General features: G+C 53.6%; 1 protein-coding gene across 1 annotated transcript in view; it reads left to right on the top strand.

The window, feature by feature from the left end:
- Window positions 1-23,847, top strand: part of KIF20B (kinesin family member 20B) — an 870,233-nt gene that overhangs the window by 185,721 nt on the left and 660,665 nt on the right. The window contains exon 8 of the mRNA XM_086921981.1: window positions 21,283-21,513. Within this exon, the coding sequence (XP_086778107.1) occupies window positions 21,283-21,513 (231 nt within the window). The remainder of the gene's footprint in view (window positions 1-21,282; window positions 21,514-23,847) is intronic.

Here is a 23,847-nt window from a genome sequence, read left to right as displayed (position 1 = left end):
GCCAGCTCCGCTCTGCCGTCCTCGTCTCAGGCCCCCGCTTCTGAAAGAGCAACCTCCGGTGCAGATCATTCTCCCACCTCGCTGCCAAGACCTGGAACACCCTCTCCATCCACCTACTGCAGACCCAAGACCTGCAGACCTTCAGAAAACTCCTCAAGACCTGGATTTTCGAGCAGTAGCAGCATTCCCACCCCAGCGCCTTGAGACCCTCACGGTTGAGTAGTGTGCTTTACAAATGATTTGATTTATTGAATATATGTAGAATGATAATTGCTAACTGATGTTTAACCCCTACTTCATAGTCATTACTATGAATAGATAATTTTTTTGCTGCCATGTGAGGCTGAGAGCGGTCCCGCAAGCTCCTCGAGCTCCGGCAGTCGGCCCTGCGCCGTTCGAGGTCCCGGTCCGGAAGGAGGTCGAGGGACCGGTCGCGGGGCCGGAGTCATCACAGCTCCGGGAGTCAACACCACTCCTCTGGCTCCAAGTCCTCAGGTAAGAGGCACAAGAAGTCGAAGAGGCGACATCGCTCTTCTGACTCCCCCGAACGCTCGCGCAACGCGGCCAGGGTTCGGCGACACCACCCGCGTGGCTCTGCCGGAGCCTCAGGCGTCGCGGCCTGCTCCATACCCCGCCGGCCCCGGGGCAGAACGAGACGCCGGAGGAGGTCGATGCCTTCCTCACGGCCATGAGGTCGCTCACTCCTCCGTCTGGTTCCGCGCCGCCTTTGGGCCAAGTGTGGAAAAAGGGTAGGGCTATGACCTTTTTCAAGATTTGCCCGGCGCTAACCGCCTTTGTACCATTCAAATTACCAAGCAATGAGGCAGGCGCCGGAGACCAGAAGGCAGGAAACAGAAGTTTTATTCCGACGGAGCAGAACACATCAGATCAGACAACAAGGTATCGTCTCGAGGTGCTCTAACAGCCTCTCTGAGGCCTGGCCTCTTATACACTGGTTTATGGCATGTGACCTTTCTTTATTACAATCAAGATATTGTGAAGTAAGGAAAAAGACATCCCCGTAATCCTCGTGTCAATCCCACCCCACATGACTCTACAATAGAGGTCCTCAACCTGCTGATAAGAGGAGGGGGTCATCACGCAGCTGAGTGTTCTGCCGATTCTTAGGATGTGTGCGCCTGATCATATCCCCTGGGGTGGGGAGGCCATGATCAATAGTGGGTCCTTTGAAGAGGAGTGACTTCATACAATAAGGGACAGTAAATTGTATCTCCCGGCTTAGGCGATGGCCTCGGATCTGTGTGGACAGTCGGACTCTGGGGAAGGGCTCATCAAAGGAGTGGTATTCATGCCGCGTGGACAATTGAACATCGGAGGGATGGCTTATCAACAGAGGGGTATTCATGGAAGGAGAGGAGGTGTTGGTCAGGCGCGGGCGTGATTTTCCAAGGACAGGGTCATGCAGGAGGAGAAGGGTTATGCTCATGTGAGGGAGGGAGGGGGGAGCCAGGGTGCGCGGAGGATGCCTGCAGGGTCAGAGGAGCGCGCTGGCGATCGATCGTGGACAGGGACACCATGATACCTAAAATGGCTGTCGTGTACATTGTACGTGGGTGACAAGCTGGCGCAGATGATGTTCAGCTCGTAAACTAAAATTCCACACAAGTGGCCTTGACTGGGAGCCCAAGCGGGCCAGGTGCTATGGCCCTGGCGCCGTCTGGTCCTTTGGCCCTGGCGCCGTTGGGTGCTTCGGCCCGAGCGCTGTCTGAGACTTCCGTCCCGATGCCGCAGAGCCCCGCTGGATCTGGGTCGTCGACGGTCGACCTTACGACCTCGCCGGCCCCCAGGGTGTTGCCCCCCAGCGCCGTCCCAGGACGACGTGGTCCCCCCCTCGGTCCGGCGCCAGAGCAGCGCTGCTTTACGCCGCTCTCGAGGCTGATGGGAGACTTTAACTTCTATGACCCGGCCCCATAATTTGACCCCGAGTACCAGGAGATGGGTGGCGAGGCGGATTGGGAGGGGTCTCTGGACCCTTTGGCACGTGAGTGCCATCCTTATCAGGATTGGACAGGTGAGCTAGGGGATGCCAGTGCTTTGGACACTTCGCCAGACACTGGTTTTGTCTCCCCATCTACTGTGGCTTCGGAGGAGGGGGGCTGCCTATAGTGTGGTGTTGACACGGGCGGCCAAGGCCTTATCCCTTGAACTCCCCGTCGCGGCCGTAAGGACTAACCTCCTAACTGAGGTCCTTAAACCGCAAGCAAGCTCGTCTGAGCCTCTGTTGCCGTTTGAGGCCTTGTCTGACATTCTTCTGGGCACCTGGTCCAGGCCCGCTACAGGTCCCCCTGTAGATAGGAACGCGGCCAGACGCCACCGCCCGGCTCCGGGCGACCCTTGCTTCCTGTCCACCCACCCCACTCCAGAGAGCCTGGTCATACAGACCTCTAACTCCAGACCGCATTCCCAACGGCTCCCCCCGATCGGGAATCCAAGAGGTACGAACAGTATGGTAAGAAGATGTTCTCCTCACTGAGTTTGTGGTTGCGGTCAGTTAACACTGCGTGCCTCTTGGGCCATTATACCCACTATCTGTGGGACACTGTCGCAGACATGCTGCCACAATGTCCGGAGAAGGCCCGGACTAAACTCTCCCAAGCCCTTGCAGAGGGTCGAGATGCGGCACGGTATTCCATCCGATGTGGGCTGGATACAACGGACTCGCTAGGGAGAGCAATGGCAACAACGGTGACGATTCTTCGCCACGCCTGGCTGAGGTCCGCCAACTTTTCGGCTGATGTCCAAAACACCCTTATGGACATGCCGTTTGATGGCCGTTGCCTCTTTGGCAACAAGGCTGACAGTGCACTTGAGCGCTTTAAGGACTCCGGGGCTAAGGCCAAGTACTTGGGCTTGTCGGCCAGAGCCAGCAACCTGCTGCCTTTTGCTCCTTTCGTGGCCAAGGAAGGGGCGCCCCCACACGTCCTGCCAGCCACGGGCCGCAGACTAACATCCAACGCGGTGGCTAACGTGGTAACCGCCATGGCGGTGCCCAGGGACAACGGCGAGGCCAGTCCACATCCGCCCGCAGCATCCGCCTCAAAGCACTCCTGTCCAAGCTTTCAGGCCCACATGACGCCAGTGGGGGGCAGGGTTCTCTATCACCTCCTTCACTGGTGCACCATCACTTCGGACAGGTGGGTGATGCAAATCGTCCGAAGGACCTACTCCCTCCCCTTCGAGGCGACCCCTCCAGCCATGCCACCGCAGTACCACCGCGTGTCAGGGGATCACTTGAATCTTATGCGAGAGGAAGTTACGGCCCACTTGGCCAAGGGAGCCATTGAGCGCATTCCTGGGCCAGAAGTAGGGTGTGGTTGTTGTTCCCACTACTGTCTGGTTCCCAAGAAGGGCAAAGGGGGCCTACACCCTATCTTGGACCTGCGGAACGTCAACGGCTTCCTCCAGAAGGAGAAGTTCAAGATGCTGACACTGGCTCAGGTCTTAGCTGCCCTGGACCCGGGAGACTGAATGGTAGCGTTGGACTTGCAGGACACTTATTTTCACATCCCGGTCCTGCCGGCCCATCGGTGCTACCTGTGGTTCATGGTAGGCCACAAGCACTTTCAGTTTACCGTGCTCCCCTTCGGCCTAACCAGCGCCCCACGGGTGTACACAAAAGTGATGGAGTTGGTTGCAGCTCATCTGCGCAGATTAGGGATTCAGTCTTCCCCCTACCTCGACGACCGGTTGTTGAAGGCGGGCTCGCCCCAAATAGTCGTCAGCCACCTCCAGACTACGGCCGACCTCCTGCACCTGCTGGGGTTCTCCATCAATGTGCCGAAGTCGCACCTGTGTCCCTCTCAGAAGCTCCTCTTCATCGCAGCGGTTCTAGACTCAGCGCAGTTTTGGGTTTATCCTCCCGAACAGCGGGTTCGGGCTATTCAGGCTCTGATTCCGATCTTTCAGCCGTTATCCCGAGTCTCGGTCAGGTTGACGCTGCGGCTTCTGGGGCTGATGGCCTCCTGCATTCTTCTGGTGCATCACACCAGGTGGCGGATGCGGGCTCTGCAGAGGAACCTGAAGTTTCAGTGGGCCAAGCATCAGGGCAATTTATCCCACCATGTCTCGATCTCGGAGGGCACTGCAAGACAGTTGCAGTGGTGGCTCACGGACCGCGATTGGGTCAGCGGCAGATCCCTTTCCCTACCCCAACCGGAGCACGTAGTTGTGACGAACGAGTCCCTCCAGGGCTGGGGTGGGTCACAAGGAAGAGGCGGGGGATCGGAGGCCTCTGGTCTCTGGTGGAGTTTCGGCTCCACATCAACCTTCTGGAGCTGCGGGCGATCCAGCTTGCACTGAAGGCATTCCTTCCCTCTGTCCGGGGGAGTGTAGTGCAGGTGTTCACAGACAACACCACCGCCATGTGGTACTGCAAGAAATAGGTCTGGGTGGGGTCGTTGACCCTATGCCAGGAGGCTCTGCTCCTCTGGCAGTGGCTGGAACATCAGGGCGTGACCCTTGTGGTTCAACACCTGGCAGGTTCCCTGGACACCAGGGAGGACAAGCTCAGCCGTCGGTGCATGATGGATCACGAATGGCGTCTGAACTCGGACGTGGCGCAAGGCCTCTTTAAGCAGTGGTTTGAGTCTTGGTTAGATCTATTCGCCACAGAAGAGAACGCGTAATGTCATCAGTTCTGCGCGTTGGAATTTCCAAGGCAGAACTCGCTCTGAGACTCTTTTCGTCGCGAGTGTAGCTGCGGTCTGTTGTACCCCTTTCCGCCTATACCACTTCGGCCCAGAGTATGAAGAAGATCAGGCGTGACCGGGCCAAAGTCCTCCTTGTTGCTCCGGACTGGGCACGAAGATACTAGTATCCTGAGCTACTCAGCATGTCTGTCGATTCCCCCGATTCATCAGCCTCTTCAGTAGGACCTTCTGTCGCAGCAGCAGGCGTCGGTCCTCCACCCGAACCTTTCCAGTCTCCACTTACATGCGTGGAGATTGAGCGGCGGCAGTTGAGGCCATTTGACTTGCCTCCTGAAGTCTGTAATGTGATTCTGGCAGCCAGGCGTCCCTCCACAAATCTGCCCCTCTTTCTCCTCTTTTTTTCTTTCTCTTGCCCAGCAGGGCTCTGCTCTGGGTTCTCTAAAAGGCTACCTTTCTGCCATTTCTGCCTTCTTAAGGCTCCCTGATCAGCCCTCTCTGTTCAAGTCCCCAGTTGTACATAGGTTTTTGAAGGGCATTATTTATATGTTTCCTCCTGTTCCTTTCGTGATGCCTCAGTGGGACTTGAACCTTGTTCTGACTTATCTGATGTGCGCTCCTTTCGAGACACTTCATAACTGTCCTCTTCGTCTCCTTACTCTCAAGACTTCATTCCTGGTTGCCATCACCTCTGCCAGGAGAGTGAGTGAGCTCCAGGCTCTTTCTTCTAAACCTCCTTTTCTTTCTGTCCATCCGGACAAAGTTGCTTTGCAGATGCGACCCTCTTTCCTGCCCAAGGTAGTCGCAGCCTTCCACATTGGGCAGTCCATCACCTCTCCCACCTTCTTTCCGCCTACGCAACCCTCGAAAGAGGAAGAGGCCCCACTGTCTGGACCCAAAACGTGCGCTCTCATTCTATCTGGATCGCATACGCCAGTTCTGTGTGGATGACCAACTTTTTGTTGGGTACGTGGGCGCTAAGAAAGTTCAGGAGGTGCACAAATGAACCATCTCTCGTTGGGTTGTCTTGTGCCTCAAAGCGTGCTATTCTTTGGCTAAAAGGAGCCTCCTTTTGGGCTGAGGGCCTATTCCACTCTGGCCTCGGCGGCTACTACTGCCCTGGGTCGGGGAGTCCCCTGCAGGACATCTGTCAGGCAGCTACGTGGGCCTCGCTGCACACGTTCGCAAGACACTTCTGCCCGGACAGTCCGGAGAGATGGCTACTTTGGCCGTTCCGTTCTCCAGGACTTTCTGGTGTGATCATTGGTTTGCAGACCCACCACCGGGGTTGGTATTGCTGGGGTTGGTATTGCTGGGGTATCTATTCTAAGGTAAGGAATCTAATACTAACCTGTTTCTTACAGATGCACAAGTTACTTGCCTTCGGTAACGATATATCTGTAAGAAACAGTAGTTAGTATTAGATTCCTTACCGCCCACCCATCCTCCCCGTTCTGCGAACCGATATCTAGGGTTAAGATCATCCCCTTTCAGGGCCCTAGTTTCATGGTACCAGTGTTGGTTTTCATCATTGCTCTGCGTTTCTGGCGCGGAAAAGCTGTGTTGATGATCGGACGTCCGCGTGCGAGGGTGACACCTCAGTACTCCGGCTACGTCATCCCGGCGCCGACGACTGACGCAGAGCCTCAGACGACGCATACCGACGCGCAAGGTTACTGCTACGCAAAAGTTTCCGGATCCAGTCTGACCAGGGGTTATTCTAAGGTAAGGAATCTAATACGAACTACTGTTTCTTGCAGATATATCGTTACCGAAGGTAAGTAACTTGTGCGTGAGGTTCTAATCTGACAGTACCATAAACCTTATGTTTAAACAGTCAAATGCTTATTGCGATTACATTTCATATACAAAACTTGAACGCTTCGATCAATTTCTGGCGAAAAAAAACACATGACCAATCCCATGTCTCCAATATAGATTCAGTGATTACAATGTAAAAAAATCTATTTTTCCTTCAAGTGTAGGTAATTGAGAAAAGTACTTTTTTTACCTTTTTAACTGGGTTTGTAAGTCCATGAACATTCCACCACAAAGTCAGACACAACTAAGACAGAGGGAAATGAACACTGAATCGAGGGTGAAAGTCTGCAAAAAACGGGTAAAAGATACATTACCCATATATATATATATATATCTCTATCCTGTCAGCAACATGACAAGTCTGGCAAAGAGCTTAACAAAAACACAGTAAAACATAATATCACCCAACTTATAACCTATGTGGGAAGGATATGCCCAGACGTGGTTCCCTTGCTCACTACGCCACTGGATTCAAGCTATCCTGGCTGAAGACGGCTGATAGCCAGAAACCGGTCCTAGGATGCTTGATTCCGGTCCAGGGAAGACATGGCTTGGCAGTTCGGTATGGACTGTTCCCATGAGGCACAGGGTTAAGACTGATTTGCATTTGGCCATGTCTGAACTGGGGTGGTGTGGTGAGCAAAATAACAATGGATTAAACCCAGATCTGTGATTGAGGGATGAATGTTTTTCCATTGTGCCATATTCCGTCCATCTTGTGTGTTTTGCTGTTCACCCTATGTGGGAAGGGTATGCCCAGACGTGGGTCCCGTGCTCACTACGCCACTAGAGTCAAGCTATCCTGGCTGAAGACGGCTGATGGTGAGCAAAATAACAAGGGATTAACCCCAGATCTGTGACTGGGGGCGAATGTTTTGCCATTGTGCAACATTCCGTCCATCAATTGTTGTTTTTGCATTTGTCACCCTGAGTGGGACGGGTATGCTCAGACGCGAGTCCCGTGCTCTCCATGCCACTGGAATCAAGCTATCCTGGCTGATGAAGGCTGATAGCCAGAAACCGGTCCTAGGATGCTTGTTTCCGGTCCAGGGAAGACCTGGCTTGGCAGTTCGGGCTGGACTGTTCCCATGAGGCACAGGGTCAAGACTGATTTGCATATGGCCCTGTCTGAACTGGGGTGGTGTGATGAGCAAAATAATTATGGATTAAACCGAGATCTGTGACCTGGGGTCAATGTTTGCCGGGCCATGGCTCCAAAAACTTTGTGGGAGCGGTCCCGAAAGTGGCTAGAGGCCCAGGAGTCTGCTCCACGCTGTTCCCGGTCCCGTGGGAGGCCGCGGAGCCATCATCACCACTCCAAGTTTTCGCACTCGGAGTCAGGTCAGGCGAAGCTTAAGAAGTCGAAGAAGCGTTGTCGCTCTTCACCTAGCCAGTGGGCAATGCGGCTGAGGGTGCAGGTGACACCGCCCTTGCGGCTCCAGCGGAGCGTCTGCAGTCGCTGTTGTCCTACCTACCCTTTCTGGGTCCATTGGTCCAGCTGCAGGTGTTCCTGTCAGCCAGGGCACGTGTTTTTGGACCGTCTGACCTGCCGGTAAGCCTTCGGGCCCCGCTGGCCCGGTTGGGGGGTCCTCTGTCTCTTACGTCGCAGGCCCCAATGGCGTCTACTACTCCGGTCTTGACTCTGAGGGATCCCCATGGATCCCCGTCCATGTCGGTTGGACCTGTACGACCTCCAGCAACATTGCCGGCCATAGACCCTGCCGACGTCATCCCTAGCCGGAAGGGTGTCGACAGGCGCAGATTGCGACTTTCTATCCCTTTGTCCACCCACGGACTGGAATGAGGAGCCGGGGGATGCAGGTGACAATGATTATGCTCCGGAGGGTGGTTCATACTCTATGGTGTTGCATAGGGCAGTCGAGGCGCTCCACCTCTAGCTCCCTACTGTTGCCAGCGTCGTCTTCTGAGCCGCTGCTGCCCTTTAATGATGCATTCTGACGTTCTTTTGGGCACCTGGTCCAGGCCTAACACAGGGTCTTCTGTGGACAAGAACGTGGGCCGACGCCATTGCCCGGCCCCGGGCGACCTAGTTTTCCTCTCCCGATACCCTACCTCCGAGAGCTTGTTTGTTCAAGCCTCGGCGTCCCCGAGCACGTTCACTTCCGCACTTCTGGACAGGGAATCCAAGGAACCGGAGCATTTTGGGAAGATTTTTTCTTCTCCCAGTTCACGACTGCGGTCTGTGAACACTGCATGTCTCTTGGGCCGTTATTCCCATTCTGTGTGGGATACGGTGGCTTAAGTGATGCCTCAGTGTCCGGTGGAGGCTCGGACTATACTCTCCCAAGCTATTGCTGAGGGGAGAGATGCAGCCAAGTTCACCATCCGTTGTGGTCTTGACACTGCTATCTCGCTGGGCAGGCCAATTTCCATGACAGTGGCGTTACGTTGCCACGCCTGGCTGAGGACCACTGGCTTTTCTGGGGATGTCCAGAATACATTGATGGACATGCCCTTTGATGGCACTCGCCTGCTCAGAGATGAGGCAGATTGCGCATTGGAATGTTTTAAGGACTCTCGGGCTACGGCCAAGTCCTAGGCGTTTCGGCCACACGCACTCCTTCCGCTTCTGCCTTTTGTGGCCAAGGAAGAGGCGTCCAAGCATGTTCGTTTCAAAGCCACAAGCCTACGCAGCAACAGTCTCAGCGCAGCCGTGGACTAGGAACCCACAGAAGCAAGTCACAGGGCCAGTGCGCAGGTCATTCCACCACCCCCCTGCTGCGACTTCTTTCAAACCTTCCTAGTCCAGTGTTTGAAGCCTACCAGACGCCAGTGAGTGGCAGAATTCACCATCACCTCCACCACTGGAGCACCATCACATCGGGCAGGTGGGTTCTGCAGATTGTCCGAAGGGGCTACTCCCTCCCCTTCGATACTACACCCTAGTCATGCCACCTCAATATCACTGTGTGTCTGGGATCACTTGGCACTTCTCCAGCAGAAAGTTGTGTCCCTCTTGGCCAAGGGGGACATCGAGGGCATTCCGATGCAAGAAGTAGGTCGTGGTTGCTACTCCCGCTACTTCTTGGTTCCAAAGGAGGACAAAGGCCTGCGTCCTATCTTGGATCTAAGGAACATCAATCGCTTCCTCTGGAAGGAGAAGTTCAAGATGCTTACGCTTGCTCAGGTCTTGTCTGCCCTCGACCCGCAAGACCTGATGGTAGCGTTGGACTTGGAGGACGCTTATTTTCATTTCCACATCCTGCCGGCCCAGCTCCTCTTCATCGGGGCGATTCAGGACACTGCGCAGTTTCGGGTTTATCCTGCCGAACAGGGAGTCCGGGACATTCTGGCTATGATTCCGATCTTTCAGCCATTGTCCTGTGTTTTGATCAGGACTACCTTGAGGCTGCTGGGCCTCATGGCCTCCTGGCCTCCTGCATCCTGCTAACCAAACATGGCAGATGTAGTATGCAGGCTCTGCAGTGGGACCTGAAGTTCAAGTGGGCGCAGCATCAGGGGAACCTGTCCGACTACTTCCAGATCTCGGTGAGCACTGCGCAAAAATTGCAGTTTTGCCTCACGAATCAGCATTGGGTCAGTGGCAGATCATTCTCCCCATCCCAAACTCGAGCACACAGTGGTGACGGATGCGTCCCTCCTGGGATGGGGCGGCCACATGGGAGAGGCAAGGATCAGAGGCCTCTGGTCTCCGGCAGAGTCCTGGCTCCATATCAACCTTCTGGAGCTTCAAGCGATTCTTCTTGCTCTGAAGGCGTCCCTTCCCTCTGTCAAGGAGAAAGTGGTGCAGGTGTTCAGACAACACCACCGCCATGTGGTATTGCAACAAACGAGGCGGAGAGGGGGCGTGAACCCAGTCAGGAGGCTCTGCGCCTCTGGACATGGCTGGAACGTCAAGGCATTTCGTTGACGGGTCAACACCTGGCAGGTTCTTTGAACGCCAGGACGGGTGAACTCAGCTGCCGGTGCCTGATTGAACACGAATGGTGTCTTCACTCGGAGGTGGCGCAAGGTCTCTTTCGACAGTGGGGGGGAGCCTTGGTTAATTCTATTCACCACCGAAGAGAACAGGCAATGTCAGCTGGTCTGCACGGTGGAATTTCCAAGGCGGCGCTTGGCGACGCTTTTCGTACCAAGTGGAGCTACAGTCTATTGTACGCCTTTACGCCTATACCACTTCGACCCAGAGTGCTGAAGAAGATCAGGTGCGACCAGGCCCAAGTCATTCTTGTGGCTCCGGGCTGGTCTCGAAGAGTTCGGTATCACGAGCTACTCAGTATGAGCATGGATCCCCCAATCCGACTGCCTCTTCGGGAGAATCTTCTGTCGCAGCAGCGGACGGTCCTCCACCCGAACCTGTTCAGTCTCCACCTACATGCGTGGAGATTGAGTGGCGACAGTTGATCCAGTTTGACTTGCCTCCTTAAATCTGTGATGTCATTCTGGCAGCCTGGCGTCCCCCACACTAAATCTGTATACGCCTTCAGATGGAACACATTTGTGGTATGGTGCACAGCAAAGGCTGTGGAACCTCCTTTCTGTCCCTCTTTCAGAGGTCCTTCTTTCTCTGGCCGGCAGGGCTCTGCTCTGGGCACTATTAAGGGCTACCTTTCTGCAATCTTGGCCTTTCTCAGGCTCCCTGATCAGCCCTCCCTTTTCAAGTCCCCTCTTAATTGATTTCTCAAAGGAATTACTCACCTTTTCCCCTCTTATTCCGTTTGTGATGCTGCAGTGGGACCTGAATCTGTTTCTTGTTTTGATGTGCACTCCTTTTGAGCTGCTTCACAACTGTCCTCTTCGTTTATTGTCTTTGAAGACTGCTTGCCTGGTTGCCATCACCTCCGCTAGGCGTTTGGGTGTGCTCCAGGCTCTTTCCTGTAAGCCTCCTTTTCGATTGGTTCATCCGGACAAGGTTGTGCTTCGCACTCGTCCTTCCTTCTTGCCAAAGGTCTTCACTGCCTTCCACATTGGGCAATCTATCACCTTGCCCACATTTTCTTCCCGCCTCCGCACCCTTCCAGAGAGGAAGAGAGGCTCCACTATCTGGCCCAAAACGTGCGCTTTCATTCTATTTGAATCGCACACAACAGCTCCGGGTGGATGACCAGCTCTTTGTTCGCTACGTGGGCGCCAAGAAAGGCTGGGCTGTACACAAGAGGACTATCTCCCTCTGGGTCGTCTTGTGTATCAAATCCTGTTATTCTCTGGCTAAAAAGGAACCTCCGGTGGGGTTGCGTGCCCATTTTACCAGTGCGACAGCAGCTACTACTGCATTGGGACGTGGTGTCCCCCTGCAAGACATTGGTCAGGCAGCCACGTGGGCCTCGGAGCACACTTTCACTAAGCATTATTGCCTTGACAGTCCAGTCAGGAGAGACTGCTTCTTTGACCGTTCTGTTCTCCGTGATTTTCTGGTGTGAACTTTGTTCGCAGACCCACGCTGGGGTTGGTATTGCTGGGGTATCTATTCTATGGTAAGTAATCGATCACTAACAAGTCTCTTTCAGATGCACAAGTTGCTCGTGTAAAGATATATCTGTAAGAGACATTAGTTAGTGATAGATTCCTAACCGCCCCGCCCATCCTCCCTGTTCTGCGAACTGATTTCTAGGGTTAAGGTCATCCCTTTTAGTGCCCTAATTTTAATGCACCAGCGGGTAGTATCTTGCATGGCTCTGCGTTCCTGGTGCGGGAAGTCGTGTACAGAACTGATGTCAGCGCACGTGGGTTCGTCTAAGTAGCTCCAGTGACGTAATTTCGGCGACTACGACGCCAGCGACTTATGTGGAGCCGTACGACAATTCCTACCGACGCGCAGTTGTACTGCTGACAAACATTCCTGATCCAGTCTGGTTATATTCGCAAGTAAGGAATCTATCACTAACTAATGTCTTACAGATATATTGTTACACAAGTAACTTGTGTTATTCAAGTTCAAGAATTTATATAGCGCACTACTCACCCAGAGGGTCTCAAGGCGCTTGGGGATGGGGTTCATTATTTATCGAACAGCCAGGTTTTAAGTTCTTTTCTGAAGGAGATGTGGTTCTGTGTAAGGCGGAGGTGGGTGGGGAGTGAGTTCCAGGTCTTGGCCGCCAAGTAGGAAAAGGATCTACCTCCCATGGTGGATCTTTGGATACGCGGAACTGCGGCGAGGCCTTGATTGGAGGATCTTAGTTGGCGGGTGGGTGTGTAGAAGGATAGTAGTGTTGAGGCATTCGGGCCCTAGTTTGTAGAGGGCCTTGTGTGCGTGGGTGAGGAGACGGAATGTTATTCTCTTGTTGACTGGGAGCCAGTGGAGGTCTTTCAGGGGGCCGGTAATGTGATTTTGGCGAGGGATGTCCAAAATTAGTCTCGCTGATGCGTTTTGGATGCGTTGGAGTTTTTTCAGTAATTTGGCTGTAATTCCGGCATAGAGGGTGTTTCCGTAGTCCAGTCGACTCGTGACTAGTGCGTGGGTGACAGTCTTTCTTGTCTCGGAGGGGATCCAACAGAAGATTTTTTTGAGCATACGAAGTACGTTGAAGCAGTAGGATGAGACGGCGTTGACTTGTCTGGTCATCGAGAGTGAGGAATCTAGGATGAAGCCCAGGTTGCGTGCTTGATCTGTGGGTATGGGTGCTGTGCCCAGAGCCGAAGGCCACCATGAGTCGTCCCAGGCAGATGGGGATGATCCTAGGATGAGCACCTCCGTTTTGTCTGAGTTAAGTTTTAGGCGGCTGTTTTTCATCCATTCGGCTACTTCTTTCATGCCTTCGTGAAGATTGGTTTTGGCGGAGTTAGGGTCTTTGGTGAGGGAAAGGATCAGCTGGGTGTCGTCAGCGTAGGAGATGATGTTAAGGTTGTGTTGACGCGCGATGGATGCGAGTGGACTCATGTAAACGTTGAAGAGGGTGGGACTGAGTGATGATCCTTGTGGTACACGGCAGATGACTTCGGTAGCCTCTGATTTGAATAGGGAAGTCGTACTCTCTGGGTTCTTCCGGCGAGGAACGAGATGATCCAGTCCAATGCTTTTCCTTGTATTCCGATGTTGTTGAGGCGTTGTATGAGGGTGCTATGACAGACTGTGTCGAAGGCGGCGGAGAGGTCGAGTAGAATGAGGGCCACTGTTTCTCCGTTGTCCAGTAGTGTTCGGATGTCGTCTGTGGCTGCGATGAGGGCGGTTTCGGTGCTGTGTTTTGCTCGAAAGCCGTTCTATGAGGGATCGAGGGAGTTGTTGGATTCGAGGAAGGCGGCGAGTTGGCTATTGACGGCTTTCTCGATGACTTTTGCCGGGAAAGGGAGGAGCCTGCTCTCTACCAAACGCAGTTTTTAGAGAGCAAGGACTGCCGATGATTAAGCACGACACCAAGTGGTGTGTGAGGACAGTCCGTCACTTTTTTTGAGCTACCCAGCACCCCACTGAACTAAGTGTAGAGTGCTTGCCCTCGTGTATAGAATCAGGGACTTATTCAGGGTAGCTTCTTTTGTGTGTGCATAACCTTATTTCAGCCCATTCAATATATGCTACTTAAAGTCCAAATTTATTTTGGTTACTAAAAAGTCACAAAATTATACAATGCAGTTCAGTGCCAAAGCTGGTATAGTGTTATTGCTTTGCTCTGCTCTAGTTACTTGGGATTCACTGTCCAAGTCTGTCAGTCAACCTCACTGAAGCATTTTGTAGCTATTGTAGCATTCATAGTCCCTTTGACACCTACATATTTCTCTTCAATTGCCAAGAAGTCTCTGCTTGTAGGAACCGAAACAAATGGCATAGGGAGTATGCAAATGTAAGCTTACTTAAGAAAAATGATGGTGGAATTCTCGGTGAGAAGAAAAAATGTCATTCATTACCTTTGGAATGGGTATATTTTTACATGTTTAACTCGCCTGATGAATTAGAATTCTTGGGCTCAGGACACAACTGTCGAATCAAGTTGGTCAAGGGTTTCTTGAAAAACACGTCTTTCATTAGTTGTACTCTTTGAAAACTGAGTCGGATTGCTGTTGTCTTTTTGAGATTTCATACCTTGGATATTCCCCCTGATTTGGATATTCACTAGGAGCCATCCGTGGTGAAGACACTGGATCTATGTTCAGTAAACCATTCCAAGCAGCGAATTACAAACGTCACTTCCATAAGGTCATCCTTAATAGTTATAATGTATTTTGTGGCAGGGTTGTAAAAATACAGCGATCTGAAAGAAACAGGTTAGTATTAGATTCCTTACCTTAGAATATCCCCAGGCGTCAGTCTGGATCCAGAAATTTTTGCGTAGTAGTACCCCTGCGCATCGGTAGGTGTCGTCTGCGGCTCCTCGTCCGGCGTCGTTGGCGCCGGGATGACGTCGCCGGAGTACTTAGACGCCGCCCTCACGCGCTGACGTCAGTTCTTTTTTTTTTTTCTGCGCTAGCAAGTGCAGGTCCGGAGAAAGTGGTACCTTTTAGTCACTTTTTGACTAAGCTTTTTCGGTCCTTTTTGGTTCCGTTTCGAGTCGAACGACTCCATCAGTGCCGGTAGGGATGCCCGGGTTCAAGCCCTGTGCCGACTACAACCTACTGTCTGTTACGACCCCCATCGCCGTTGCCTACATTGCCTGGGGCCTGACCACGATGACAGTCGTGCCCCGACTGCCGGGCCTTGACGTTGAAGGCTAGGCGGGAGCGGTCCCGTAAGCGCCTCGAGGTCCCGGTCCGGAAGGAGGTCGAGGGACTGGTCGAGGGACTGGTCGGGGGGCCGGAGTATTCACAGCTTGGCGAGTAGAAACCACTCGTCGGGCTCCAAGTCTTCAGGTAAGAGGCACAAGAAGTCGAAGAGGTAACATCGCTCTTCTGGCTCCTCCCGACGCTCGCGTGATGCGGCCGGGGGTTCGGGTAACACCGCCCACGCGGCTCAGCCGGAGCCGTAGGCGTCGCGGTCTGCTCCATACCCGCCGGTCCCTGGGCAGAACGGGACACCGGAGGAGATCGAGGCCTTCCTCATGGCCATGAGGTCGCTCACTCCTCCGTTTGGTTCAGCGGCGCCTTCGGGCCACGTGGCCCCGACTGGGGAGCCCAAGCGGGCCGGTGCTCCGGCACCGTCGGCGACTTCGGTCCCGCGTCGCAGGGCCCCACTGGTTCTGGATCCTGGTCGGCGCTGGTCGAACGTACCACCCCGCCAGTGTCTACCACTAGGGTGTCACCCCCGGCGCAGTCCCCGTACGACGCCTTCCCTGGTCCTACCCTCGGTCCTGATCAGACGCCGGAGCGTCGTCGCTCGATGACTCATACAGCGCCGGCCAAAGAGGAATTCTTCGAGGATCTGGGTCCATCCTTTACCCCTGAATATCAGGAGATTGACGACGAGGGAGGCTGGGAGGGGTCGGAGGACCCTCTGGCACGTGAGTGGAAGTAATTTCAGGACTGGACACAGGAACTAGGGGAGGCCAGTGGCCTGGATACCTCCCAAGACACAGGTTTTGTCTCCCCTCCTACCGTGGCTACGGAGGAGGGGGCTACCTAGTGTGGTGCTGATGAGGGCAGCCAAAGCCTTTGCTCTTGAGTTCCCGGCGCAACGGTGAGGTCTAACATCCTCACAGAGGTCCTTAAACTGCAGGTAATCTTCCCAGAGCCTCTACTGCCGTTTAATAAGGCTCTCACGGACGTCCTGTTGGGCACTTGGTCCAGCCCCACTACAGGTCCTCCTGTAGATAGGAACGTCGCTAGGCACCACTGCCCTGCTCCGGGCGACCCTAGTTTCTTGTCCACCCACCCCACCCTCGAGAGCCTGGTTATCCAGGCATCTACTTCCCAATCCGCATTCCCGACTGCACCTCCGGATCGGGAATCCAAGAGGTATGAGCAATTCGGCAAGAAGATGTTCTCCTTCCTTAGTTTGGGGTTGTGGTCGGTCATCACCACGTGCCTCTTGGGCCGTTACACCCACTCCCTGTGGGATACCGTTGCAGCCGTGCTGCCTGAATGCCCGGAGGGAGCCCGGGTGAAGCTCGCTCAAGCCCTCGCGGAGGGACGAGACGCAGTGCGGTATTACATACGATGTGGACTGGATACCACAGACTCGCTGGGGAGAGCGATTTCCAAGTCTGTGGCGGTTCGCCGCCACGCCTGGCTGAGGTCCGCCAACTTCTTCGCTGATGTCCAGAACACGCTCACAGACATGCCGTTCGATGGCAGCCATCTCTTCGGTGGCAAGGCAGATAGTGCGTTGGAACGCTTTATGGACTCCAGGGCTACGGCCAAGTCCTTGGGCCTGTCGGCCCCACGCCAGCAATCTTCTGCCCAGCGCTCCTTTTGTGGCCACGGAAGGGGCGCCCCATACGTCCTGCCAGCCACGGGCCGCAGACTACCATCCAGTGCAGCGGCGAGCGTGGTTACCGTTGTGGCGGTAACAGGGGACAACTGCGCGGCCAGTCCACATTCACCCCCGCAGCATCCGCCTCAAAGCCTTCCTAGTCCGAGCTTTCAGGCCCATTTAACGCCAGTGGGGGGCAGGGTTCGCCACCACCGGCGCTCCATCCATCGATACCATCTGGCCCCTCTGTTTAGGTAGCCCCCCCCAACCTAAGGATCAAATTAAGAGCCTTGGGATCTGGCTCGACCGCAATCTCACCTTCAACTACCAAGCCACCAAACTAGCCGCCATCTGCTTTTGGCTTCTCCCGTTTCACTCCAGACGAATCATGGTCCAAGGACTAATCCTGTCACGCCTCGACTGCGGTAACGCCCTATACCTAGGCGCCCCACAGTCCACACTGTCCAAACTGCAAGTTGTCCAAAACTGCGCAGCAAGAATCCTCTTGAACCTCCCTCGCCGATCCTCAGTAAAAGCCAGATTGAAGGACCTTCACTGGCTACCCATGAAAGCTAGAACAGAATTCAAGAGCATGTGCGTCGCGCACCGCTCCTACTGGGGAACAGGCCCGCCATAAATCAACATTTGGTTGAAGCATACCATCCTCCTCGAGCCCTCAGATCCGCGACCTCCTACCTAACCTCCGTACCACGTATAAAAAGAGCCAGATGCGGAGGCCGCTCGCTTTCCTACAACTTGGCCAGGATCTGGAACACTCTGCCACTCACAATCAGGTCAGAATCCAACCTGCTCACATTTCGAAAACTCCTAAAAACTTGGCTTTTTAATAAATCTCAAACTTAACCCACCCTCTGCTCCCCCCACCCCCGCCCTACAGCTCAACCCTCCAGTCTGTCTACAGCGCTGGGACGCCTTTGGGTAGCCATCGCGCTTTACAAATTTTCATTCCATTCCATTCCATCACATCGGACACGTGGGTGCTGCAAATTGTCCGAAGGGGCTACTCCCTCCCCTTCGAGGCGACCCCTCCAGCCATGCCACCGCCGCAGAACCACCGCGTTTCGGGGGAACACTTGAAACTTCTGCAAGAGAAAGTTACGGCCCTCCTGGCCAAGGGGGCCATCCAGCGCGTTCCTGGGCCAGATGTGGGGTGTGGTTGTTACTCCCACTACTGTCTGGTTCCCAAGAAGGGCAAAGGGGGCCTACGCCCTATCTTGGACCTGCGGTATGCCAACGGCTTCCTCTGGAAGGAAAAGTTCAAGATGCTGACTCTGGCTCAGGTCTTAGCTGCCCTGGACCCGAGAGACTGGATGGTAGCCTTGGACTTGCAGGACGCTTATTTTCACATGACCGTCCTGCCGGCCCACCGGCATTACCTGCGGTTCAAGGTAGACCACAAACACTTTCAGTTTACCGTGCTCCACCTCGGCCTTTCCAGCGCTCCACGGGTGTTCACGAAAGTGACGGCAGTGGTCTCAGCTCCTCAGCGCAGGTTAGGGGTTTCAGTCTTCCCCTACCTCGACGACTGGTTGTTGAAGGCGGGCTCGCCCCAGGCAGTCTTAAGCCACCTCCATACTACGGCCGACCTCCTGCACCTGCTGAAGTTCTCCATCAATGTGCCGAAGTCGCACCTGTGTCCCTCTCAGAAGCTCCTCTTCATCGGAGCGGTTCTAGACTCTGCGCAGTTTCGGGTTTATCCTCCCGAACAGCGGGTTCGGGATATTCAGGCTCGGATTCCTATCTTTCAGCCGTTATCCTGAGTCTCGGTCAGGTGGACGCTGCTGTTTCCGGGGCTGATGGCCTCCTGCATCTTTCTGGTTCATCACGCCTGGTGGCGGATGCAGGCTTTGCAATGGGACCTGAAGTTTCAGTGGGCCCAGCATCAGGGCAATTTGTCTGACCATGTCTTGATCTCGGAGGGCACTGCAAGACAGTTGCAGTGGTGGCTCAAGGACCGCGATTGGGTCAGCGGCAGATCCCTCTCCCTACCCCAACCGGAGCACATAGTTGTGATGGACGAATCCTCCAGGGCTGGGGGGCCACATGGGAGAGGCGGAGGACTGGTCTCCGGCGGAGTCCCTGCTCCACATCAACCTTCTGGAGCTGCCGGCGATCCGGCTTGCACTGAAGGCATTCCTCCCCTCTGTCAGGGGCAGTGTAGTGTAGGTGTTCACGGACAACACCATCGCCATGTGGTACGCCAACAAACAGGGCGGGATGGTGTCATGGACCCTATGCCTGGAGGCTATGCGCCTCTGGCAGTGGCGGGAATATCAGGGCGTGACCCTGGTGGTTCAACACCTGGCAGGTTCCCTGAAAGCCAGGGCGGGTGGACTCCGCCGTTGGTGCCTGATGGATCACGAATGGCGTCTGAACTCTGACGTTGTGCAAGGTCTCTTTCAGCAGTGGGGAGAGACTTGGTAAGATCTATTCGCCACAGAAGAGAACGCGCAATGTAATTAGTTCTGCGTGTTGGAATTTCCAAGGCGGCGCTTGCTCTGAGACGTTTTTCGTCGCGAGTGGAGTTGCAGTCTGTTGTACGCCTTTCCTCCTATACCACTTCTGCCCAGAGTACTGAAGAAGATCAGGCGCGACCGGGCCCAAGTCATCCTTGTGGCTCCGGACTGGGCACGAAGATACTGTTATCCCGAGCTACTCAGCATGTCAGTCGATCCCCCGATTCGTCTGCCTCTTCAGGAGGTCCTTCTGTCCCAGCAGCAGGGGACGGTCCTCCACCCGAACCTGTCCAGCCTCCACCTCCATGCGTGGAGATTGAACAGCGACAGATGAGGCCATTTGACTTGCCTCCTGAAGTCTGTGATGTTGTCTTGGCAGCCAGGCGTCCCTCGACAAAATCTGTATACTCCTGCAGGTGGAACAAATTTGTGGCATGGTGCACTGCAAAGGCTGTGGATCCACTCTCTGCCCCTCTTTCTGAGGTTCTCTTCTTTCTTCTTTCTCTTGCCCAGCAGGGCTCTTCTCTGGGCACTATCAAGGGCTACCTCTCTGCCATTTCCGCCTTCTTAAGGCTACCTGATCAGCCCTCTTTGTTCAAGTCCCCAGTTGTAAATAGGTTTTTGAAGGGCATCACTCATATGTTCCCTCCTGTTCCTTTCATGATGCCTCAGTGGGACTTGAACCTTGTTCTGACTTATCTGATGTGCGCTCCCTTCGAGCCACTTCATAACTGTCCTCTTCATCTTTTTACTCTTAAGACTGCATTCCTGGTTGCCATCACCTCTGCCAGGAGGGTGAGTGAGCTCTAGGCTCTTTCTTCTAAACCTCCTTTCCTTTTTGTGTTGCGGTCGCGACCCTCTTTCCTGCCCAAGGTAGTCACAGCCTTCCACATCGGGCAGTCCATCACCTTGCCTACCTTCTTTCCGCCTCCGCATCCCTCAAAAGAGGAAGAGAGGCTCCACCGTCTGGACCCAAAACGTGCGCTTTCATACTATCTTGATCGCACACGCCAGTTCCGGTTGGATGACCAGCTCTTTGTTGGTTACGTGGGCGCTAAGAAGGGACGGGCGGTGCACAAACGGACCATTCCCCAATGGGATACTTGTGCATCAAGGCTTGTTATTCATTGGCTAAAAAGGAGGCTCCTGTGGGGCTACGTGCCCATTCCACTCGGGCCACGGCAGCTACCACTGCCCTGGGTCGGGGAGTCCCCTTGCAGGACATCTGTCAGGCAGCTACGTGGGCCTCGCTGCACACATTCGCAAGACATTACTCCCTGGACAGCCAAGTCCGGTGAGATGGCTTTTTCGGCCGTTACATTCTCTAGGACTTTCTGGTGTGATCATTGGTTCGCAGAACCACCACCGGGGTTGGTATTGCTGGGATATCTATTCTAAGGTAAGGAATCTAATACTAACCTGTTACTTTCAGATGCACAAGTTACTTACCTTCGGTAACGATATATCTGTAAGAAACAGTAGTTAGTATTAGATTTCTTACCGCCCCACCCATCCTCCCCGTTCTGCGAACCGATATCTAGGGTTAAGGTCCTCCCCTTTCAGGGCCCTAGTTTCATGGCACCAGTGTTAGTTTTTATCATGGCTCTGCATTTCTGGTGCGGAAAAGCTGTGTATAAGAACGAACGTCGGCGCGCGAGGGCGGTACCCAAGTACTCCGGCGACGTCAGCCCGGCGCTGTAGACGGACGAGGAGCCGCAAAACGACGCCTACTGACGCGCAAGGGTACTGCTACGCAAAAATTTCCATATCCAGACAGACTCCTGGGGATATTCTAAGGTAAGGAATCTAATACTAACTACTGTTTCTTACAGACATATCGTTACCGAAGGTAAGTAACTTGTGCATTTATTACATTGCAAAAAAGTATGATCCTTCGTCTCCACCTAACAACAAGTTTTGTTATGAACACTAAATGTTCTTCTCCTGACACTTAACCTTATTTAAATTGTGCTTGAAATGCTGCTTCTGACACTGCTTGGCTGGTTTGAACATTTCCAATTCCTGTAAAATACTGATCCTAATTGTGTTTATTTGCCAGGAAGCTTGCAGAACTCTGATGCTTCTCTTGACCCTGAAGAACAAGCAAAGGACACAGGGCTAAATGACCTGAATGAGTTGAGTTCAGTGAGGTTCTCGGTTTGGGTTTCTTTTTGCGAAATCTACAATGAGTGCATTTATGATTTACTGGAGCCAATATCTACTAGCAAGTTCCACAAAAGAAAGACCCTGCGGCTTGCTCAAGATATTAAAGGATGTTCCTTTGTGAAAGGTAACTGAATTTAATTCACCATGTATTTCTGGGTACTGAGTGGAGATTGTATGTGAAACTGGCAATAGTATGGATTGTTTAGAATCATGGTGAATTTATGTACTTGGGAAATGTGCCAAAGGACTGGAAAAATGGGCGGTGTTATGTTGTGCATGCCCTCCAACTAGCCTCATAAAGCCCACTTCTCCATTTAGTACAGCCTCGCAACCCAAAGCAGTAATAAAGGTGGACCAATTTTTCTTTTCTTGGAAGTTCAATTTTTTGTTTGTGGGCCAGTCACATTCTCAGCACTTCTTCCTTCCCAATGTTAAGAGAATCCGATTTTCAATGAATGCTGAAATGTACATCTTAGACTCCATGTGACTGTAATATGCCATGATGATGACCTTAAGGTAGTCTTGCCATTTCTTCCACTTGGCCATCTTCACCTAGAATGCTTTGACATTGCTTTATTTATCCCATTGTATGTATGGACAGTGTAGGCTTGTGAAGGGTACTACTGAATCAATGGTCCAACCATGTTAATCCATCACTGACTAGGTAAAAACTTTGAATAACCATGGTTTGTCCATAAATATAAAAATAGAAGATAAAAGTACGCTGAAAAATCAGAACCGATCAAAAATAAACCTAATGACTTGGGACACAGACGCTACCTGCAGCATCACGGACGCGCGCAGTTCTCAAAGCGCCGCAGCACCACCAGCAAAGGGCCGGGCTTTGCTCCGCCAGGTTCCTGTCCGGGCTTGGTTTCGCCGGGGCCCCTCCCACTCCAGTGACTCACTCACCAGCGCCAGGAGGCGCATAAAGGCAGCGCCAGCAGCAAACTCTTGTTGGGGGACACAGACGCTACCTGCAGCATCACGGACTGGCGCAGTTCCCAAAGCGCCGCAGCACCACCAGCAAAGGGCCGGGTTTTGCTCCGCCAGGTTCCCGGCCGGGCTTGGCTCCGCCGGGGCCCCTCCCACTCCAGTGACGCCCTCACCAGCGCCAGAAGGCGCATAAAGGCAGCGCCAGTACCCCGTCCCGCGCGCTGGCGCACGCCGGGAGAAGCCCGGGACAAGGGCGGGGCCGTCTGTGGCCATCCGGGGCCGAAGGAGGCCGGGCTGGGCCACTCCACTGACATCTGCAAGCAACCATGGGTAAGCGAAAGAAGGCTACAAATATGAAGGAGGGCGGGAAGAAGGCCAATGTCCCAAGACATTCCAAATCAATTATGACCTACCTAACATCAGTGGTGGGAGAACTATCTAAGGAAATTGCCAATGCTGAACTTGAGCTGGGGCTGACAGGCACCTCCCCATCAACTACTGTTGTACCTTCCCCCCCCAGCGGCGGGCAATCCACCTGTGACATGTACCCCCCCCCCCTGTGTCACTCTATCCCATTGTGACTATTGCCACCCTCCCACCTACATGCCCCACAGCTGAGGTTTGCAACCAATCACCTTCAGTAAGCTTGCCTGAACTGAGTCAGCAGACCACTACACCCATAACTAAGGGTGCACGGGATAACAACGCAGCAAGCCCATGCTTACTAAATATAACAAATGACTTATTGGGTGACAAACTGGAGGAGCTTTTTGTTTCCAGAATTGAACCTCTACTGGTTGGGATAGCAAAGGATATTGTGGACACTTTGAACACTTGTTTAGAAGGTCTGCTTAAGAAATGTACATTAATTGACAGACTTATAGCTAATACTATACCTAACAAGGCCCCCCATGTTAACTCAAAGTCCCACGAGGGTGAGGTTCAGAGGATGGAGGTGGGTACGGTGGAGCCGGTGCAGGTACAGGCACCTAGCCCGGGCTCACATCCCCTGATTGGTGGAGGGGTCATTAACACACTACCCCCAGCTTTGGAGGTGTCGCCCTTGTCGTTAGAGGGGCAGCCACATACACAACTTCCACGATGTATCCCCAACCCTGTGAGGTCCTGTTAACAGCAAATACAAGCTTAACCTACCACCTGAAGCGTCCCCTTTGGTTGCTGTATTTGTTGGGGTGCCCCCTTAAGGGAAGGGGAGGTAGAATCCTCCAGGGACCTTATGGTTAAATCTAAAAAATGGTGCGCAGACAAATGTTGTGGCATGAACATGTCCGATGAAATCATATTCTCAAGGAGGGTGGGCTGGATAGGCAAACAACGGAAATCCATCCAAGGTGACTGTGTGGTCGTCAACTTTAGCAGGGCTGACCTAGCGTATAGGCTCTTTTGGGATGGCTCTGATATATCTCTAACGGACAAATTAAGACCAGTCCCTTTGGGCTTTTTTTACCCACCGCCAGGGCGCATGTTGCATGCTAGAGGCCCTGGGGTTACCAGGGGGGGA

The sequence above is a fragment of the Lissotriton vulgaris genome, chromosome 5 (genome assembly GCF_964263255.1).
Source record: "Lissotriton vulgaris chromosome 5, aLisVul1.2, whole genome shotgun sequence".
Classification (NCBI taxonomy): domain Eukaryota; kingdom Metazoa; phylum Chordata; class Amphibia; order Caudata; family Salamandridae; genus Lissotriton; species Lissotriton vulgaris.
Note: the sequence above shows the minus strand (reverse complement) of the source record. Positions and strands in the feature narration are given on the sequence as shown.